The sequence below is a fragment of the Malurus melanocephalus genome, unplaced genomic scaffold (assembly GCF_030028575.1).
Source record: "Malurus melanocephalus ecotype Western Australia unplaced genomic scaffold, MMel_1.1 scaffold_29, whole genome shotgun sequence".
Lineage (NCBI taxonomy): Eukaryota > Metazoa > Chordata > Aves > Passeriformes > Maluridae > Malurus > Malurus melanocephalus.
In genome coordinates, this window is record NW_026623261.1 from 1,512,053 (window position 1) to 1,535,063 (window position 23,011).

At 39.1% G+C, this 23,011-nt stretch overlaps 1 protein-coding gene across 3 annotated transcripts in view; it reads right to left on the reverse strand.

Moving 5' to 3' along the window:
* Positions 1-23,011, reverse strand: part of NCOA7 (nuclear receptor coactivator 7) — an 84,396-nt gene that overhangs the window by 56,637 nt on the left and 4,748 nt on the right. For all 3 annotated transcript variants that reach the window (XM_057363611.1, XM_057363609.1, XM_057363610.1), the window contains exon 2: positions 5,030-5,161. In XM_057363611.1, the coding sequence (XP_057219594.1) occupies positions 5,030-5,079 (50 nt within the window). In that variant the 5' untranslated portion in view covers positions 5,080-5,161. The remainder of the gene's footprint in view (positions 1-5,029; positions 5,162-23,011) is intronic.

The window sequence follows — 23,011 nt, forward strand, 5'->3', positions numbered from 1 at the left end:
TAAACCTCCATGATGGTTTGTTTCAAAAACAATGTGTGGAAATTTTTCCTCCTAAAAGCAAAAGATAAATTATGGGTGTTACAGGAAACCTGAATAAACATCAACAGTTTGGCTCAGCAGAGTAAGAACAATTGTAAGGAGGCAACTACTGGAGAAACAGTGAGCTGAGGAGCATCCAACATTTGAAGTCTGTTGCATGGATACAATGAGTCTGGCCAACAAGAACAGCACCTAACAGAAAAACTTACAAAAAAGGCTCACATAGAGATGCCCTCAAGAAAATATGTTTGTGCATATATTATATAAGTTTTCCTCTGTCCTAGAYACCACTGACACCCTCTTGCCACACAGTCCCTCTGTGTTTACTGCATTTTTCTGACTTCATCATCTTACTGTGTCTTAATAGTCACAGGAATAAAAAATAAAAAGTGCACAGTTACTGAATATGGAAATGAAACAGAGGACAGAAAAATTTCAAATGAGATGTTTATAAAACTCATAGCTTGCAATATGCAAAAGACTGACCAAAGGAATGACCACAGCGCGTCAGACGAAGAGTCTGTGCAAGTCAACATCCTGCCTCCAACAGCTGCCAAGAGCAAGGAWCAGGGAAAACATGACAAGGATATATAATGCCTTCCCCTAAGCTTTTCAGTCTCTACAATCAGTTGCTATGTATCAATKATTGCTACTGCTGGAATTGTAAATACTTGAAAGGAAAGCTAACATTAGGTCATAACCAACTATGTTACTGACTGAAAAAACTATACACCATTCATTGTATGGTTTATTTATTTTTAAGCATTAAAAATAATTAGAAGGAAAAAAACCTGTAAATCAGAGCTGGTAACAAGTAAACAACAACTGCAGTAAACACTCATATRTATCTTCTTTAAATCTTGAGTTTAATGTGTAGTGTCTTCATCTGTACATTTGTAAATTTAAGTATCTAAGCCAAGAATCTAAATGTACTGTGAATTCCTTTATTTCCTTAGATACTGACATCCTAAGGAAACGGGAGATGAGCATCAAGTTATAAAACTGGCTTCAGGTTCTGACAAAGTATTAGCAATCTGGAGCCAAAGGGAGTCTCTGCCTACTGGGATGGCCTCTGGAGCATGTCCTAGACATTTATGTAGTTTTCTCAAAAGAATGATGGTAATAAGACCAATCTAAATCTAATAAACACAAAAGCACCCAAATCCCAGTGAGAATATTTTCCTTAATATAAATGCTTCATCTTTGACTTCATAAATCTGGCTCTCAGTGGTGACCAAAAAGAAACTGAAAACTAAAATTATTATTCCCCTGGAAACTAAGAAATCATTCAGTGTAAGTATCATTTTTACAGTTCATCTCTACACAGATTCTTCAGATCAGGTTCACCACAAGTTGAAGACACAACAATTAATAAAATGAACGTAAGTATTTTTGTCAATTTGTTGAAAAGCAGCATTTTTTCAAATAAAGCATACTTGTTTTCCCTGCTAAGACAGCAATAGACAGCTACTTGACATAGGACATACAAAGCATGGAAAATGCTTAGTAACTTGCTGTGATGAATGCTGAGACACAGAAAACTTGAAACTGAAAAATCCCCTTCTGTCATTCTTTCAAAAAGCTATTCAAACTCTTCCCTTATGATTTCTCATCTCCTTGAACTGCTGTCCAAATATATCTAGCATCACACAATTGCACATGCAAACCAATTACAGTTTCAAGCTGTACGTTCAGCTTTCCAGACTACCAACTTAYATCCAAGGCTATTTTTTTCATGTGATACACAGCACTAATTTTGGTAGTTTMTTTTTAAATTAAGTTAAAATTTTAATAGCTACTCCTTTTATGAGGTGAAATACCCCTGAAGTCAAGCCTACACAATGGGCAAGGGAAAACAGAAAGGCTCTCCATTCTGCAAGGTGAGAGGGAACATGTACRGGCAGACAGAAATAGGAAGTTGTACCTGTGTTCATGGGCACATAATCACAACAAAGAACCAAATGCCACAGAGAGTCAGGGACCCAAAACATGCAGATGTGCCACTCTATATCCCTATTACACTGTGCCATCTACTTCTGGACTTGCTGAATACTAGCACAGATACTGGGCCATTCAGGAGCCACTGACACAGAAGTCAACAAAAAAGCTTAAAAACAAGGCCTGGAAAATTAAGCACGAAAACTTAACTCCACAGAATAGTCTTTAAGTAGGAGTAAAAGTTAAATAAGGACCTATTTCATAAGAGAAATTTATGCTCACACGTTACTCTTATACTTACACTTCTTGCCTGTTAAACTCCCACGAGTTTAACATCTTATCTACACAAGGAATCCAAATCACTCTTTTAAAAGTTTTGTAGACATTTCTGTTTTGTTTGAAAAAAAAAAAAAAAAAAACTTTTTTCATTTCCTGCCAACCAAGGCAAAAAATAAGCCCTTTACCACAAAACACAGTGGGCAAAGTTGCATTCAGTAAGGAGCAAAATTGATGGGGAGGGTTCTATTTCAGCTTCACTTGCCATAGAGAAGGGAAAAGACCTGGGAAAACTGAGGCACTTGGACCATAACTACCTGTAGTGGAAAGAGATGATGGCTGAGTGGGTCTACTTAGCGGACTATACTMAATATTTTATTCTATCAGTGCATATATACATTTCCCCCTTTATAATTAAGAGAGAACAAGAAGGACCATTCTCAGCCCAGAATGAAGTAGAGTAATTTTCCCCATCCTCCTGAGAAGAAGCACAGATTTTCCTCCTGCTGGCAAAAAGTCTAATCCATTTCTTGTTCTCTTCCTYGGTAAACAGCACTCTTCTCCCATGAACATATGATCATAGGCAAAAATAACAAGATTAAGGTAAAGGTGAATGAGGTGAAGTCTGCCTCGTGAGAATGTTTACTATACATAAAGTCAGATTTTGTAAATACTATTCTTATCTTAGACTCACAAAACGTAACAGTAGTAGGACATAAAGGGAAAAAATAGCAATAGCAGTACAGGGGCACATGTGTTGRGGAATCAGCTATGCTTGCTCTTAGCTTAATAAATATGAGCCCAAGCTGGCAGGAAAAGCAGTGTGTTTAAAGTAGCACACAAAACTGCATCAGAGACAAAACTTACCAAACTAAAATTTAAGGACAGAACAGTTTTCCACAGATTCTAAGATACAAAACAACCCAAATTGATAGCAACATCAAAGCATACACCAGAGTAAACTATCTCTCTGTCCCAGTATCAGGCACCTGATCTAGTAACTTCTGTGTCAAGTCAAAATTTGGCTTTTGACATCAAGTCAAAATTTTAAAAAGTTAAAAAAAACCAAACAAAATAGGGACATTGTTGGAACTGTCTTTGTACTAAAGGCAATATAAGCTGCCTGTTTTTCTTGTGTATTCACATGACATTTATCTGGGTCATCGTGTAAAGCATTTAAACCGTTCATCTGCAAGATCCTGYGGCACCTGTTCACTAGAGGAAGTCCGCTAGACTTAGCACACTAAAGGTAAATTTAGTTCTGCTTCTGTCCCTGACTGCACACACAGACAAAGCACAGGAAGGAAAGCTGGGCATGACACTTACTGACAGACTTCAGCTTCTATTAACACATGACCAGAGCGTCKGCAAGGACATTCTTGTAAAAATCATCCATGGGTTTGCTTAGAGTAGGGACTTCATTTAAAAGCCTTCAACCCATATAAAGAAAAAAGATGAAAGCCAGGARGGAAAGAGACAGGTGACCTTCCCCAAGTTACACAGCTGCTAAGTGCTAGAACTAAATCTTTTGAATCTTTTTGACTCTTGCTCAGTGTCCTATGCCCATACAAGACACACTGSCCCTATGAATTTTCAAAAGAGAACACTCACAGGATGACAGAGGAAAGCAGATTAAATACAACTGTCAGGGACTTCCCTGAATGTCTCTTGAGGCTTTCCACTTGTTTAGCAGCCAGCACTTAGAAAGAACTCAAAACATTCTCAATCCCAAAGCATTTTATTCAGACAGCTGTCTCAAAGCCTGAGTCTTCTTAACACAACATTACTTGTTTCTTAATACAATCCCTTTAGCTACTTCTGCTTTATTCTTCATGATGCCTCCTCTGTTTTAGGCATCATTATCCATTTCCCCTTCTCAGAATCCCAAACTGCAATATACTGCCAACATCAACAYAACTGCATTTCTCCAAATGGGAAACAAGTCACCAGGCATTAACACATGACCACRACTTCCTCAAATCTTTAGCCACCACTACAGAGAACCTGAATAGCAATAAAGAAGAAGCAACTTTTCCCACATTACTACTTCTAAGTCTTCTGTCATTTTTAAGTGCCACATCTAGTGACAGGCACAATTYTCCTCTTCAACAGAACAGAAAATATCCTTGAGGAAAAGATGGTTTTAACACCTATTTCCTATCCCTTCACAAGAGTAAACATGCTTTGGTTCTTGTATGTAAGAGCTCAGAGATTATGAGAGACTTGTCAAATTAACAAAGACAAGTTGTTAGGAAAGCAACACCACTTATTTCTTAAAAATCACCAATCATGAATTCCAAATGATAAAAATGATTGACTGAAAAAACATTGCTTTTATTTATAAAGATTATATAGTCTAGCCAGCTTACCCCCTCTTAGCTGGTCTTATCCTATGAGATAATACTACTTAATCTGTGCTTTATTTGAAATCAAATAAACTTCAGGTTYAGACACACATATGTTTCAGATATGCTTGTTTTCATCAACACTCTCCAGAAGCTTGAGGCTGGAAGCTCAAATGCAGTGCAATTTGCAATTGAGTACCGAAGAACAGTTTATTATAAATTAGAATTAAAATTCAAGTTTCTTCTACTACCCAAAAGAAAAAAAATCACCACTTTAACATCAGGGATACAGCAAGGAAAGTACTTCCTGGATACATACTACAGCATGGGTTTCATTTTCACAAAGACTTGAAAAATCATAAAGCCTTGTGAAAAAGGCTTTAAAAAGGCTCTGTAATTAATCAACACTGAAATAAACCCTGTAAGCTTACCGAGCAAAATAGCCTTGTCGCCGTTCCTTCTTCTCTTCCTTGGTCTCCATTATTGACAGTCAATTGGGCAAGGTGAGCAGCCAAGCGTGATGCTCTTGTTCCCATCAGTACCTCATATCCAGGCAGAGTCTCCTGTACATAACAATTAAAAACAGGAAGTTCATAAATCAACATATCAACAACACCTATAAAACCCAACAGGTTGTGGAAATAAAACGGATCCAGTGACAAAGCAAAGTAAAACTTTAACCAATGTTTGCCATGCAAAATCCATTTAGTATACAATGAGACAAGCCAATAAATACACTCAGGGCAGTTTCCCCAGCACTGGAAGAGACATACTGCAAAGCAGCCAGCCCAAAGAGCATCACCTGGAAAGATTAAAGTACTTTCAAGTTTATACCAAAATATCTTCCAGATCTCATGTGTTTCCTGGACAGGAAGACCAAAAGAAGCTTTAGAAATATATAGTACGAACAGTATATCAGTAAAACACAATGTTCACTCAGAATTTAAATTATAAATTACTAAAAGTAATGTAAAACTGTAAGACATCTGAAAGCTTTAAAATAATATAAAGGAAAATAGAGTGATTTGCAGTCTATAATAAAGATTTGACTRATGTGACCAACACACAAGTCAAACACGCACACAGGGAGGAACAAGATAGACCTCTGGCTCTGCTGATGAAGTGGGATCATCTTGAGAGAGGTAGAACCAGGAAAGGTTATCTAGGTCATCTGAGAAGTTAAAAAAAAAGTGTAACACTGGCTTTTCACATGAAACTCACCATCTCTTAGCAGAAGGCTCCACTAAGGCACTTGGAAACCWAGAGCTGAGAATTTCTGAATTGTTTTATAATTACTGTAATTAACAATGTGCCAYATCAATGGTTGTCCAAAATCCCTGCCAAGATGTTTTATCCTTTTCCCCTCCTCACATTCAAACTATCCTGATGGTTTGGTCACATGCATAAACTAAGTTAACTTTAGAGTTTTTTGTCAGTATTTCAGATTAAGCTAAAACCAGAATCTGCTACTGAATATTTTAATCTAAATGGACTGTATAACAAAGAAATGGAAGCCATATAAATTACAATCCATAGCAAAAGAAGAAAAATTCCTCTGGGACCTAATCAGTTCCCATTATTTTCCTCTGCATTAAAAGATCACAAGCTACAAACTGCCAGATGTCAACAAAATAGATGATGCAGAGACAGACTAATCTACTTGAAAAGACAAGTCATGCTRGATTCTACCAGAATACTTGCTACAATTTTCTCTCCCTATTGATGGACAATCAGCTCACAGCTAATGTAGCTCATTGCTTCAAAATGCACTTTTTCTTACTCATTAGTTTTGAATATATCCAGTGCACCAAAAAGATTCAAGTTTCTCTGATTTTTACACATMAGGCAGTGTTACAGTAATGGGCACTCGTTAAATGGCAAATATCTGACATCTCTGGCTTTATGAAGAGAATACCATTTTATCTCTACAAGGTAACACATGATGCAGTTTTCAGCTGGACACAGAAACCTACATGATGGTAGCATAAGAGCAGCATCAGAACAAACTGGACTGCATATCTGCTCAAATATGCAGTCTGTATGAAGATACCACATACTTCCTGAGAATTCTGACACATCTTTATCTTCCCTCTTGGGGCAGGTTCTTAAGATTTTCAGTGGATCAAAACTGGTGGCTTTATTAGTACTGCCTTTAGAGTTACAGTAATTCTTTCAAAGTGTACAACTACAACCTCTGCAGCGAATTACAAAAAGAGTTCRAACACAGAGGAACCATATTTCCCCCTTTACCTGCTTTGCTTTCACTACAGCATTATGAGGTTCACTGTTTGCTTTCATCAGTGCTAAATAAACCAGCAGTGGCAACACGGATATGGAGCCTCACATCAAACAAATGCACTCCAAGTCTTTGCACACAGTGAAGAGGAATACGTCAAGAACTTATGACAATTAAATAATTATATTCATAACACATGGGCACTCAGAAGATTGGAATGTTATCCACAAAACAGGCACAGTAAAGACTTTCAGGCAAACTTTTTTTTCTTTTGCTAATAAAAATACACAGTAATACAATACCCAGTCACCAATTAAAGTAAATTTTCATAACAGAATAATTTAATGTCAGATCCCATTCTGTTGACTTAAAACTTACTTAGTTTACCCTTTAGAAGAAACAAAGGTGTTGTTCCAGAAAGGCATATTGAAGTCTGAAAATTATACCTTGTTGGGGGGAATTTTGTACTGGTTGCCTTTAAGGGAAAAACAACATAAAGTCTGACAGCTAGGAGGAATATAACACAGCCCGCAGTAATTGCTAAAAAAAAAACTAGTATTTAGTATTTCTGAAAGATCTTTTTCAAATTTTAGTTTTTTAAGACGTAACAGCGCAAAAGCCACATTTACTTTACAGGTTGTCACTGACATTTAAAAGTTACATCAAAAAAAGCAAATCTCCTCCACACTACTCCCTTATCTGTGCTTTGATATCTTACAAGAAAAAATATCTGAGCTATTCTTTATCACCTGTTTAAAATGTTATTGAGGCTATATGATTAAAATGAATCTTGGTTTCCTGGCAGCTCCTTTCTGGTACAGACGAAYACTGAATCAGCAGACTATTAAAAATGTGCATATTTGGGGGATATTTATATGCTCAGACRCAGACAACTTACTCATATATCATCAGTTCAGTCCAAACTCAAATGATGACAAAGCTGATTTTATACAAAATTCAGGCTCAGGCGAACCGTTTCTACACACTGAAACAGAAGTAGACCATGAAAAGCTTATACTACATGTCTACAGAAAAGCTATTTCTTTAATTAGGCATTTTCAAGGCAAAACTGATGACCAAACAATGCATTTCAGTAAGGGTTCTGTTAAAAAATTGCCACTCTCCAAATTTAGCCAGTGTTAGCACCTGATAATTACATAAAGAAAAGAGCAAAATACATTAAAATATACTTTCTGATGTTATTCCGAAAGAGAACTTATAAAAGAGAACACTCACAAGATTACAGAGGAAAGCAGATTAAAYACAATTGTCAARGACTTTCCTGAAAGTCTCTTGAGGCTTCCCACTTGTTTAGCAGACATCACTTAAGAAAGAACTCAAAACATTCTCAAAACTAAAGGCTCTGGATACTAAATGCTAATACTAAAATGCTCTGGATATTTTAATTTATATTCACTCATTTCTGAAGTAAATATAAATTAAAGACTTGCTTTGTGTATCTAGTCTTGCTGCCAGGGAGTTTTGGGGATGTTACCAAAAATTTGTAATTAGGATGGGAATGCTCCAGCAAGGCCACCAAAAAAAGAAGTTTTTAAAATGTTATAATCACAGGGAACAGACTGAACCCCTGACCATGGACACCCACACCACTTCAACTGTCACCACACTCCCAAGACCTCCAGAAGCAGCTTCCAGGTCCTGCTGTCCTCACTGCAATCTGGCACACTCCTGCACTGGTACATTCAAAGTAGCAGCAGAAGATTACCTAAGTGCAAGGATAAACAAAGGGAAGTGGAACAWTAAAAGTAAGCTAGTATGTGAATAAAGCACCCTTTAAAGTCTATGAAAAATTTACCAATTTCTSAAAATTATTTTTTCTTCCTCTTTCTTCCCTTCTCATGCATGAAGAATAACGTACCTTCCCACTTGCAATTTAAGTAGTTCATGTTTTCATGAAACAAGAAAAAATCCTGCTTGCTGTGCTCAGGGKTAAGCACTCAGAAATCCTGGCTGCTGGCTTTAAAGCATCAACGAGCAATCCCTCAGTTGTGGGCATTACTTTCCAAAACCATGCACATGAACAACAGTACATCCAACAGCACTAGCAATGCAGGAGCCAATGAAATATCTGATTATTTTTAGAACATTTAGTGGACTTGGTAGCTTGTCTCTGGCCATCTGTGCCCACTGCAAGTCCTGGAAAGGCAGGCAGAGAAAAAGAAGCATTCAATTSATGCATTCTCTAGACATTTTTCATGATCCTGAAGAGTCACTATCTCTCAGCCTCTCATGAGGTAGGAAAATTATGTAATACTCTGCTTTCCAAATAAGGAGCTGAACTCTAAGAATTACCTCCACATGTTCAAATGAGAGCAGAATAGCAAWGTGTGCAAGTATCCTCCTGGTAGCTTCAATCCACCAGCCTCAATAACCAGCAGCAATGAGAACAAAGGGAGGACACTACTTTGACAAGGGGAGAGTTATTATTTTCTGCAAAATTCAAACTGACTAACTTGGAAAACCAATAGCACAGACTCAATTTTATCTGGGTCTGTGAGCATGTACATGGAAATTACAGCTCAGATCYACAAAAGCAAATAAAAAGCCTAACTCCTCTGAGGATCCAGGCTCACTTGGCTCCTTCAGCAAGCATGTAAAAAAAGCAATTAACTGACTTTAGGAAAACCAAGTCAAGGGTAGTGTCTTCCATACCTTAGCAGGAGCCCCATAATATAAGAGATAGCAGCAACAATCACACTGTRAACAACAAGCAGGGAAGGTGAGAGGTCTAAGCACAAATTTTCCAGTTAGGAAGGCAGAGCAGAYTAAGGCACAAGACTCCCAGTGAGACAGTCAAGCAAACATGGCCACAGCAAGGACGCAACAGGGAGACCCCACTGTGCTGAGGGAACAGGATGCTGCCCAGACACACCATGTAGCTCTCATCTGCTTTCTGGTACAGTGTCCCACACAACAGTGATTTTTTAGTTTTGCTTCTGTTATACCTCTGCCACTGAGACCGCAACCACCACACCCATCTGTTCACAGCACTGCAGGTTTCCTATCACCTGCTGTAATACCAACATTCAAAACCAGTCACATTCAGACAAGAGGCATTACTAATGATTTGGCTTAGATTCACAACTCTGCAGCAGAGAGTCTTCTCATGAATAACAAGTCTTCTAGCACATGTGCCAATTCTGACTCTAAAAGGTGCAGCATCAGAGGTGACAAGGGTTACACCAACAAGTCGTACTAAGACCAAAAAAAAGACAAAATATATGCCTGCAGTACCTGAAGAGCAGTATTAAAACCATCTATCAAGTTGGAAGAGTAAGAAATTGTACTGCAAATCAAAGATAGAAGGGAAGGAGCTTCAGTGTATTAGATCTCAAATCAAACCCTTGGCGGTTGCTAGTTGTGCCTCTGATGAGCCCAAAGCAGTTACCAGAACAAATAAATGCTMTGGTAAATAAACAAATAAATAAAMACACACACCACCTTTAAACATAAGACAACAATAAGAAAAGGTTAACACAGAAGAGGAGATATTTTAATCTGCTACTGGTTATTTAAATGCCTGTTATTAAGCTTCACAAGCCAAAACACTAATATTAACTCTAGCCTTCATGTCCACAGATCTCCCCTTTCTAAAACCAGGAAGGTGAATGCACACTTACACATTATGAAAAATGCTAAACTTTGCAGCATTTCATKAATGCCTCACTGACTGGACTAACCAGGTTGAGTTCTACTGCTTTTAGATTCTGCTAGTATATTTTACTTGGTGCTATAGAAAACACAAAAAGTTTCTATACAAACACACAATTCACCTACTRGATTTCATCTCAAGATGAAACATAACAGAAATGCACAGCCAGCAAAGAGGAGAGTATGCTAATTTTTTTTTAGTCTTCTCTTTAGGCGGAATGGCTTAGGAAAAAGTGAGATTGGAAGCTTTCAGGAAAGTACCAAGCACAAGGAAGTAAAAGCATAGACTTAACACATTCGGGAAATGGACAAAAAATTCTAAAGCTATCTGAAATATGGAATTATTTTAATACAAYTGTATAGTTACATGATCATTATGATGTAAAAAATGTTATTTCTAAAACATTAATAAGCTCTATAAAGAAGTTCCAGTCCATTACACATAACTGAAGGGTGCTAAACTAGGAGAGCTACTTCTCCTGAGGTACACAGAACCCTTGCTTAGATGAAAAACCCTTCYTTATGCCTTTAATCTTCAAAGTATTATGCCTGACATGTTTTTTGTGTCAAGGGTGCACTCTTAAAGTCCACAAAGAATAAAAATTCAAAAATTAAGGGACTGAAAATAAATGTGTATGCAGAAGCAATTTCTAGACTCCTTGTTCATTATAAACACAGATCAGTCACAATTTCTGTGTCTCCAAATAGAAAAAAAAAAGAGATTCAATGTGGCTATTTGCATGCTGTGGGCTCTCAAGGACASTGAAGATAAGATCTGGAGATAAGGCAGGCAAAGAAAACAAACATCCTTGAGGAATAGGGTACAATGTTTAGAAGATTATTATCCCTGCTGCAGGGTGTAGTAAACTAATAGTCCAAGCATTTTCATCCCCTACTAATGAAGTAAGAACAGTCTAAGCTTAGATCACCTTCAACTCGCGTACCTGATTTTCAACAGTCTGTCCACACAAAGTTCAAACAAAATAAATGAGAAACAATGTAAAAGAAACACTCCTGATTCAGAAACAGAACAATAACAAAACTTGATTCAACTCCAAAGAACTCTCCAGACAAATTATTCCTGCCTTACTWGGGAAGAGGCTTTAACCTACTAACTCAGGCTGTCACATTTCACACAGAGTAAGAGGGTAGCAAATGAGCTACCAGAAATTCCATATCACCAGTTAGATTGTAAAGAGACAAAAACATCTAGATTTAATCTTCCTTCATTGGCAGCTGAACATCACCAAATGCATTTTCCATAYGGAACAATGTATTTTATGGTTTAACTCTGCTAGACAGAAACTGGTTACAAAACACAGCATAAACTATTAACAGGCAGAGTGCTATACTATTCCAAACATAAAAGTGCAGTACTGTTGGAAATCAGGCCACTTGGGAAGATTTTCATTTTTAGGTCAACAAGAACATTGCTGCAGATGTTTTAAAATAATTAGTACCTTCATCTTATTGTATCTCCTGTTTCAATCTGCCCCAATTCAATTAAGCATCAAGTCCAAATCCTCTGAACCCTGCAGCTTTTCACACTTACGTTGTACACATATACGTAGTGTTGCCCTCTACAACTAACTAAAAGGAAGAGGTTGGGAGGTGGCAGCCAGTAACGGGTGAGAGGACACAGGGAAAAAGCCTTAAATTGTGCTGGGGAGGTACAGGGTAGATATTAGAAAACATTTCATTGCTAGAATAGTGGTTAAGGATTGAATTATACTCCCCAGGGAAGTGGTGAAGTCACCTTTCCTGGAAGTGTTGAAAAAATGAGCATGGCACTTTACAATATGGATTTGRTCAAAGATTGGATGTRATGATCTTGGARGTCTTTTCCAACCKTAATGACTCTGTGATTAKGTGAACTAYAGAAGGATGAAGTTTACCATACCCACAGAGGGTAAGACAGATATCACTGCTCCTTTACCTCGGCCTGGAGCATGCAGGCATATACACAAAAGGCTTTTCATGTATGTGCCCCCCAGCATTCAACTAAAACACCAAKTATTTKSWGTTTTMKAAAACWSMAAAAACTGATGAACATTCAACRCACCAACTAGCATTYAGCTAATCCCCTTAGCACTACCTTGCTGTTTTGACAGTCAACACCATCATGCTCCTTAAAATGCTCATAAACAACTGCTAGTTTCATGACGTGTTTAGTATTTCAAAGAAAGCCTTGCATATCTGTTTGATAAGGTCAAAACAGATGCATGCAAGCAACCACATCACACCCTGACCCAATGAATTACAGGTTCTCTACCAGGTTTAAAAGAGACATGATCAAGTCCTGCTTAGATTTCCCTCTTCCCATACTCAGAATGTTGCTAAAGGCCACCCGTTCCACAGTGTCACATGTCGCAGGCCCAGCCACACTCTTAGAACATCGAACTGTTTCTATGATTTTCTTACACATGCCACAAGTGGGATTTGCACTGGCAAAACAGCAGCATCACAGCAGACAGATGCATGGCAAATATCCTTTGGTGATCAAAGGGACCCTGACCAGGGCAAATGTCAAGCCAAAGAAACTGGGTTTTCTCTCATCTCCATGGAGCAAACAGCTGTCATTTTCAAGTATTACTGCCTTTCGCCTTTCTCCCTTTCACCCACTTCAGCTGCTTGATAACACTCCTCTACCTAAAATTACCACACCAATGACTCGCAGCAGACTCAGCAGAAGCGGCTTTGTATCCACATCTCAGTTTATATCCCACCATGCCAACTCACACCCCCTTCCAGCAGGCTTTGCTGAATTGCAGGCACGCCTTCACTTCAGCCGCAGCAGGCAGCCCGGGGGCTGAAAGCTTGGWCAGAAAACCCTCAGTGACTTTGTTCTGTGGGCATTAGCAGCCACACATGCAGAAAGATGAGTCCAAGCATTCATGGGATGAGAAACAGAGTACAAAAGACAAATCCATGATCTCAGCTTCACAGCAAACTTGCTCTCTTCTCAGCTCTTTTCTCACCAACACAAGAAAGACATTTATACAAAACGTAAATAAAGCTTAGCCAGAGCAGAAAGTGACTGGTGTTTGAAGAATCTCTTAAATCACAAAGATGTGGCTTGATGGCACAAATGTGGCACAARTATCTATACTGCCAATCACAGGTACCATGAATCACCTTCTGTTTACAATTAGTATACATCCCAAAATGCTTAAGCATAAAGTCAGGTTTATATTAAATATTCCCATTGAACTCAACGAGACTTGGTTAMCATGTTCTCAATGCTTTACAGAAGACCAGGCAACAAGAAACCCTTGATGAACAAATCCATCAGTCTAACAGGAAGGACTAGAAATGGTCAGTTTTTTAGGTCAACCACAYTTCCGGCAATACACATAATCATGCTGTGAAAATTACTGGAAACTTTTCTTTAAAAAGTATCCATAATTTTCAGGTGTTTAGAAAAAGAACCTCAAATCACCAGAACCTTAAACCAACCCAGTGACATTACACTCTGAAAGATAAGTATTAAAATACTTCATTATTTAAAAAAAGCAACTAGACACAAGACCTACTTGAACATAAAACTGTAATTTTTAAGTTTCAGCTCAACATCTCTTTTTACAATTGACCCAGATTCCTGCAAATACCAGGTCATCCCTTCTATTTATCATCTGCCTCCCAACTGAGAAGCAAATGAGCTGAGGAGTGGGGGCAGAAAGGAGTCTAGCAGTAATGCAATGCAAATGTTTTTCTATCTGAAACACTGTTAACAGAACCAAAATGCCAGGTTTCCATAGCAACYGGGACTGTGCCACATGCTTACACTGTACATTAAGTAACATATTGAACAGTTTAATTGTAAAATCCTGTACATTTGTAATATACAAAATTAACACTGGAAAGCTTCACTATTTACTTTTCAATTGTTTAATCTGCAACATTTATTGCATTGCAGTATGTTGAGTGTGACATTGTATTACACYTATGCAGCTTCATAGGTGCCCCAATGCTGGCAGTGCAGGGTGCATCAAAATTACAATGATCAACAATAAATCAAACTCTCTTCACACTGCATAGAYTGAATCCTGTTTTTAAAAGCACCARTGTGTCTAATTATTTCCTTCTTCCTTGCAAAATCCCTTTAGGCATTGTGTAACAGAAAGTTATTTMGTTGTCTTGCCCTTCTGAAACATCCTGAAAACTTCTATTATCTTACYGTTTTTCCTTCCTCCACCTCCAGATTCCTGTAAACACTACACTCAGTTTCTGACCTTGTACCTGTGCACTACATACAATCAAAAACTCCCCTCTAAAATGGAATTCCTCTTGCTATGCACCAGAGCACTCACATTTACCTAATCAGAGAGTATCTCTTTGAAGRGCTGCTTGCTTCTTCAGCAACAGAAAAGTTCTTTATATTTTTCTGTGTTCTAAGCATTTGTGCAGATAATTGTTGTCTCAAAATTATTCAGGTGAGCAAAGTTAGCAACCTATGTTTCTGTGTGCAAAAAGGACAGAGCTGTGCTATGACTCATGCAAAGCTGTTATATGCCATCCTTTCTTCAGCATATCTAATCTGGCTTTTACTTGCTCAATTTTGCATGTGTTCAATCAGTGAGATGGAATAGGGCTTAGTTAAACAACAAAAAAGTTAAAAAYACACCTGAATTAAGCTTGAGTACTGTTGCATAAAAAACATGTGTAGAAGTTTTCTGCTAAAACAGAAGCAGTATATATTTTACTTTTAGATTACTCAAGTGTTTTAAATATTATTATAGAACTGAGGTTCTCTTGTTGAACAAAACAGAAGCTAAAATTCAAACATCTTACACTGACAGTATCAACAAAGTAACTTGGCATTCTGAAGTCAGATATTTCCTTTTGCTGGAGGGGGGGGGAAGCCAAACATCACAAAGTCAGAAAAATGACAAACAGCTTCAGTTCCTCCAGTGYTGCAGTTTCATGAAAGCCATCTATCTCAGCCRCATCACCACRTACCACATCTGAGACTGAGCTCTCTACTCCTGTACCAAGTGCATTCAGAGGGACTACTCACCCACACAGACTATGCTTGTGACACCTAAGCACACATGTGCAGAACTGGAGCCCAAAGACGAAAGTTGCTAAATTTCTGTTCACCACAAATTATACTTGACACAGCTGGTAATGTTTCAAACAAAACTTTGTATTCTCTTGTTTACAGTTACATCAACACAACTGCCTGCCCCTTTCTCAACTTGAAGCCAGCCAAAGCAGTTAATGCATTAGCAAATTTTGGATTTCGTTTCGTTTTGCTTTTCTCCATGCTAAGGAATTTATTTTTGAGGGGCTGTAGTCCTTCCATTTTTGGTGCTAAAACTTAAAATTTGCCTTTGAAATTCTGTCCAAACTGGGTAGAGACCTATACTTTTACAAAAGATAGGAAAAACAGTGTACACCTACCCCATCAGGGTGCATTAGTGACTTGTAGTTAAAAAAACCTGACTCATTACCTGTGAAAAGTGTATTACCCCAGAGCTAGATTCATAGAATCAAGGATCATTTAGGCTGAAAAAGGTCATCAAGTTTGACCATAAACCTACTCATGTTCTTGCCAATAATTATGACAGGGCCTAGGATTGAAACAGATACATCCAATCCCAAACACATGGCTGGGCTGACCTCATGAACAGGTAGTACAAGCTTCCACAGGTCAAAATTGCTTTTCTGACATATCTGCATGCTGGACTCAGGGAAGTAAAAAGAAGAGGGGGGAAAAAAAAAAGTAAAAAGCAGCAGGAATAGAGACATGTTTCAAGGCCAAATAAAATAAATTCCAATTTATAACATAGGATGCTGTCATCCTAGAGCCTTTCAGTGAGAAAATCACTCACAGGTCTTTCATCACAGAATTCAAAACAAACAGTACGTGGCATGAAGAAGAAATCAAAACTTAAACAACAGCTGAAAACACACTACCAGGTAAGGCTTTTTATTTTAAATGCAGTATGATGCTGATGGTAAAGCAGTAAAGATTTGAAAACTGCATACAGTATGGAATGTGAAGTCCTGATTCCAGTGACATCCAATGAAGTCTGATTCTTTACAAAGTTCCTCAATCCTAAAAAAAAAACAAAACAAACCAAAGCAAGCAAGCAAACAAAAATAAACTAACCAGAAAACTTCACAGCCAGAGAAGAGGCTTTTGAAGGACTGTTCCCATTTACTAAGGGATATCAGTTTCTCCCAGAAAAGCATTTTCTAACTTGAAGCCTTTACATCCCAAACCCTACAGTGGTCCACAAAAAAAAAATGAACACAACAGTTACCAAGTAAAAAGAAATACGTCTCTCCTCAGATGCACCACTTAAAAATTAGGTTTGGTACTACAGGCAGCTCCTTCAGCTGCAMCACCTTTCCCTTTTGCAAACGTCCTTGGCTTTCTGCTGGCATTTGCACACACACTACCCACAGCACTCTCCAGTCATGGCTCATTCCTAATCGAGCAGGGTCCCATTCTGTAAGGAGCAGCACTGCTGTGCTCTGCCGTGTCTGGGTCTGCATCTCCTTCCTGGGATGAAAACAAAGAAATTAATGCACTGTGCTCTGACACTCTTCTCTTAAGTTTAAGTGTATTCATAGTTGAGTTAAAGGGCTAGGAAGCACTCTCATGGATGCAGGGGTTTTCCCACAGCTCACAACTCACAGAGGCCAGGAGAATCCTCCAACACATATCGGTGCATAAGGTCTGGTTCATTCCTAGGGTTCATGTTCCTTGCTCTTTTCAACCTCCCTGAAGAGATTCATTATTTCTGGTACTTGCTGCACCCTTTTGGTTTCAAGATCAGTCTCTAGTCCCCTGCCCCTAAAACCTGCTTATTATCTGCCAAGCTCAGCCTGGGACTGGGAACTACCAGAGCAGGGCTTARAAAAGGACACAACTATTGACAAAACACTGAAGCTTCCTTCTCACACAATAGGGTCAGGTGCACAGTGTCAATAGAGCAGGAAAAAAGAAAACTAATCTTCATGTCCTTAATCTCCTTTCATGACAACCAATGTGTYACTTGTACTAACAGAAATGATGCACTACMAACAGAATCAAATTTTCAAAACAAACAACATGCTTAAAAATTTGTCCACTAAGTGATCAGTTAGCAGCAATGCTCCATTTTAAGGAATCTAGAATTCCTGATAGAAAGAAAGGTGTCCCAGTGATCAACCACATCAGCATGAAGCCTAACAAAGGAGATTTTCCTTTCCATCTTGTATGATTGTAGGAGGACACAAATGCAGATGTCACAAAAAGTTCTTCCTGGCCGCTGCACACTGATGCTATCCTCTATTCACCCCTAACTACAAAGCATACCTAGCCAACATAGCCCAGCATCATACACCAAAAAAAAACAAACCAGCACCATGGAACAAAACCAAAAACCAAATTACCTGCAAATCACACAAAATTCCTTCAGCTGATAACTAACCACAAGGTCTGTTGAACAACTCATGGCACTAGCAGAAAGTCACCCTTGTCATTCCCTTGTGGTTCTCAGCTTGTTTCCTAACTGCCCTGATCATTACCCAGGCTGCCTGTGACTTGACCGCACGTATTTTGGTGTTCATCAGCAGTTTACCATTTGGGCCAGATCTGCACAAGTGGCTGGCTCACAGCAGGCAAAGTCAATCTGTCACCACACACCTGGCCACATTTCAGTGTACTGTTCCATAACAAAGTAAAAGTTTCATCTCCTTGGTTCTTCACYCATTGTCACCACTTATGCCACACCACTACAGGAAAACACGTGCATTTCAGAAATTTTTGGAGCTGGGACAGAAAGTACACATTGGATTTTACATCATGGATTTATGTCAACTCCTACCTCTAGCAGTCTTCAGCAGCTTCATTACAAAAGGTTTGATCAGCAACCAGGATGGAAAAAGGGAGTACAAAATGTCAAACACTGCTTATATAAGTGAGGAATTTATTTTAAATATAAATTTGAAATATCATGCAAATAATCTTAATGTGTAAAATAATTATACACTTCAATGATTCCCTGATTTATCTGAGAAAGTWTGAAGGAAGAACTCAAGACACTCTCTGGCCTACAAAGTTTTCTGCAGCTACCAAAATCTGCATAGAGATTAAACCCAGCTTTATCACAAGTACTCAGGTCTCTGGCATCAGTACAGCTGCTTAAAAAGCATTCTAAAAATTATACTGAAGTTGACAGTAAAATAAACCCCTGCCACCAGACTGGGGCACTACTTCACCATGAGAGAGTTAACTACAGCAAAAGCCTACTGACACAGCATGAAAGCAGTGCCAAGCTGACACACTGAGTTGTTCCATGCAGCATCTCCTCCAAAGTAATAACCTAGGCAGACCCAAAGATTTTCTGCAATCACAGCATCACCTGATCTGGCAGGAAGCCATCCACACCTCTTCCCCTTTGAATCAAGGTGTCAGTGATGCTTCATGAATATTCATACTTCTTTTCTATTCACTGCATTACCTTAGAATATTTAAAAAGAAAACAAACCAGAAAATAAGACAGATGGCATGTGGGGCAGAAAGCAGAAAAAAAGACTGGAGTAGCAGCAGACAGAGGGAACAGTATTAAAARAAGATTAAATTTACTTGAAAAAAGTAAGTCAGGGAATACATTACCTTTTCTTCAGATAAGACTGAGTTCAAGGAAGCAATAGTCCTCACTGTGAACTTCCCTAAAAAAAAAGCTGTGATTTCCTCTATCTGGTGCACTGGAACAGATCTTTGCCTGCATTCTTAGACTTTGAGGAAATGGCCCTCAGATATCTACAGTAACACTATGAGAAGATCCCAAAATCAGTCACTAATAGGTGAGAGTATAGTAAGAAAATTTCCTTTCTAGAAATTGGTAGCTACTAATWAAAAGTATTTAAATCCTAAAGTGAACACAAAATGAAACATAAACAATACTATTTTGRCACTGTAACCAAAAGATAAACACATATCTTGCTGGTATAAACAGGTATAATTTCTCTGCTAAGCTTGCATATTTTCTGCTCCTGTAATCAGTTTGATACTACAAACATGGGTTTTATTAGTTAAACATGGGTACTCATACAGCCCGCATTTCAAGAAGGATGTTAAAAAAAACTGCAAAATAAACAGGTATCCGTAAGAACAGCAACAACAGAGAAGAAATGGTACCTCAGTGGGATCTACACATAGCATATCAAAAAAGGAGGCCTAATGCTTAATTACAGCTCAGGAGTACTACAGGGCACAGAATAAYGGAGCAGGGAACAGCTTCACAAAGCTCTGACAGGGTCAATGGACTACACAACACCAGGAATTTGAGGCATGCAGCTGAAAGCACAGTCACCTCTTACGATAAATAACAATCAGAAAGGYTTACTGAGATTATTATGAATACTGTACATATTGAAAAATTCAAGTCTAATCCAGAAGTCTTCCTAAAGGAYGAACTGGGGTTCCATGACAAGTCATTAAGTCTCAGGTAAGTACAGAGAAACCAGGAGGATGCTATATGGTACTGAGCTGAAATACTGGTACTCTTTTTCCAAGCTTGTTCAGAGACTGAGAGCAGCACAGGTGCCAAGAGCAAAGCACTGCACCTGGTTCTGGGCACTTACTACAACCTTTTGCATAGCAACCCACTGGGAAGCACCACCAGACCCCGCAAAGCCTGCCTGCTCCCTGCCCTTGCAGGCAAGCAGGGGAGAGACTGCAGATACACAGCCAAAGTCCCATGCACCACTGCAATGCTGCCCACCCCAAAACTGAACAAACAGTTCCAAACACACAACTTCCAGCACCAGCAGAACCACTCACACCCACCTGACATTTTGACCAGGAACAAAGACATACAGCTTTCCACCTACAATCCAGAAGGGTTTGCAAAGAAAAGGGGGAGGAAAGAAAAGAACACTCCTCTGTATGTGTTTAATATATCAATCCAAAACATTACATTGGGGGAGGGAAACGTAATTCCCCTAGCCTGCTGGAAATTTTGTCACTGCCTCATTGTTTCACAAATCTGGCTGGAAAAAATTACAAGGGAGTAATATTTTAAAAAGGAAAAAAAAAAAAGGAGAGGAGGGAAAAAAAAGAACTAAAGACTTGTTTCTCCTACTCTGCTTTCATTCCTAGTCAAAGGAGGTTACTTGAGTGAGTGCTCTTAATGCTGACTTCACTTATCAAATGTAGCATTCCATTTCCTCTTTTTGGGAAAGTGATCTTACCCCCCAGGACAAACTTATAGCAGCAGTAGCAGCAGTGTGACTTGGGCATTTTCTTCCACAAGGGTGCAGATCCCTCACAGGAGGGAGTGAGAAGCCATCAACTTTGCGGCAGGCAGCCATCCCACTGTCAATAATGCCACCAGTGACTGGATACCTCACTAAAACAAGACTTGCACCCATAAGGCCTTTGACTTTTTTAGCTTATTGATCATGATGAGGAAGAGATTTGTCAGTCTGCTGCTTCTTGGATAATGACACTAGATTCCATTTGCCAGAAGAGCAGAAGACCATGACTGCCTGCTGCTGCGCTGGGCAGCTGCTGACATACAGAGGGCATAAGCCACGTGCCGGACAGACAGCTTTACCATTTTTCTCCACATTGGTTATGTTCCAACTTTCCTTTCACACCTACTGGACAGCAAAGGGAAATTGAGTCCCTTTGTCCTTCATTTACATAATTACTCTCTGTGAGCAGCTCCCCAGCTGCCTRCAGCAGCAATTTCTTGTGTCAGATTTCTCTGCAGCGGATCACACTAAATTTCCACCTTTGAAACACCCACCCAAATGGGTGACTGTAGCGAGTCACTCTGGCTGCAGAATCCAGGCATAGGATTCTCACAATATTTTTAATTACCTTTCTGAAGATATGTTATCCTCTAAACTAAATCCAAGTGAATTCACTTCTCTTTGAATAGAGGGGCTTGTTCCCTAACACTTTAAGAGATTTGCAAGCTGTCTGCTGAAGTCAGGACCATAAGGTAGCCAAATATCTACCAGAGGCAGCCTCCAACCAATATTAACTTTCTCTTTCAAAATCCTGGATACACAAAACAACAAAGCTGTATTTGCCTTACCAAGGCAAGGACTGTTCCAATCAATTCTAACTCACATCATTTCCAAAGGGAATCACTTATCATTTCAACAGCAGATGTGACACATCCAAATGGGAGAGTGGCTGCCACTGCAGTGAAAACGGGGCACTGGGCAAAGCCAAGCAGTGAAACCCAGAGACCGCCTCTTAATTAACTCAGACAAATCAGGTATTCCCAAAGTGTTTCTTGTTCACAACATAATATACAAGAAAAAAAAAAAAAGGCACAGAATTACCCTCCAAGCCCAAGATTTTAATCCACTACTTAAAAAAAGAGAAGGGAAAGCCATCAGACAGCATTTTGGCTCCAAGCATCTGCTTCAACATAACTCTTCAAAGGATCAACATTACTTGACTATTTAGGTCTTTAAAATATTTTGTGCGTATTTATGGACATTTGCCAGGTAAAAGGATGAAAGAGAAATCAGTCTAAAATGCACTGMAACTTACATATTTTTTATCATAACTTACATTTAAAGATACATATTCCTGATAAAGAAAGTACATATTCCTGATAAAGTAATTTTCATTCAGAAAGCTCATATATTCATGCATACTTTTCTTGGATTTTCTATTGCCTTCTGCATTAATTTTCTGAAAGTCCGTGTGTGTACATGAAAGTATCAGATAGAACAATATTAGCAAATTAGTATTTCCATACTATGTAAACACTGGCTGATACCACACGCTGGCAGAGTTCATCAACACACATTTTAAGTATCACACAAACACAGGCCCTTAGACTGGKTCACAGCATTTGAAGCAAACCATAATCGATTAATGGGCACCTACCCATCTTAAARGTCCACCACCGTGCATTAATACAAGAAATGTATGACTACCTAATGGGAGTACARTAATTGTAGCATGTAAAGTAAACACATGCTAAAAGCCTGTTATTGAGTCGAAGTGTTCATCATCTCATTTCATCACCTAGGGGATGAACAGTTACTGCATCCGCTAGCACCACGATATTGCACACACATCACCCAAGCAAGATACGAGTATGCCACTCCACCCGAAAACCAACTCTGAAGCAGTSTATACTGAAGTACAGGGAGGAAAGTCCATTGCACTGATTGAAGAGACAAAAATCAATTATTGACACACCTTTGGCACCCGGCAGCATTTCTCAATCACGACAACCTAAGGCTATATAAATTAATATATATAGAGAGAGCCTGGAACATTCCAGTAATTCATCCAAGACCCTGCGAGGGAGGAAATAAACGAGGTTCGAAGCCGAGCCAGCCAGCTGGGCTGTAGCGGCTGGGTAGCGGCGGCGGCAGAGCAGAGCCCGGGCGCGCAGAGCAGCACCTGGGGCGGGCGGGCAGGTCCCGGCAGCCGCCCCGCGCCCCCGGCCGCGCCCGCACGGACACACCGCGCCTTCCGCGCCGCGATGCCGCGCTGGCTGCGCGCACCGGAGAGCGGGCAAAGAGCTCC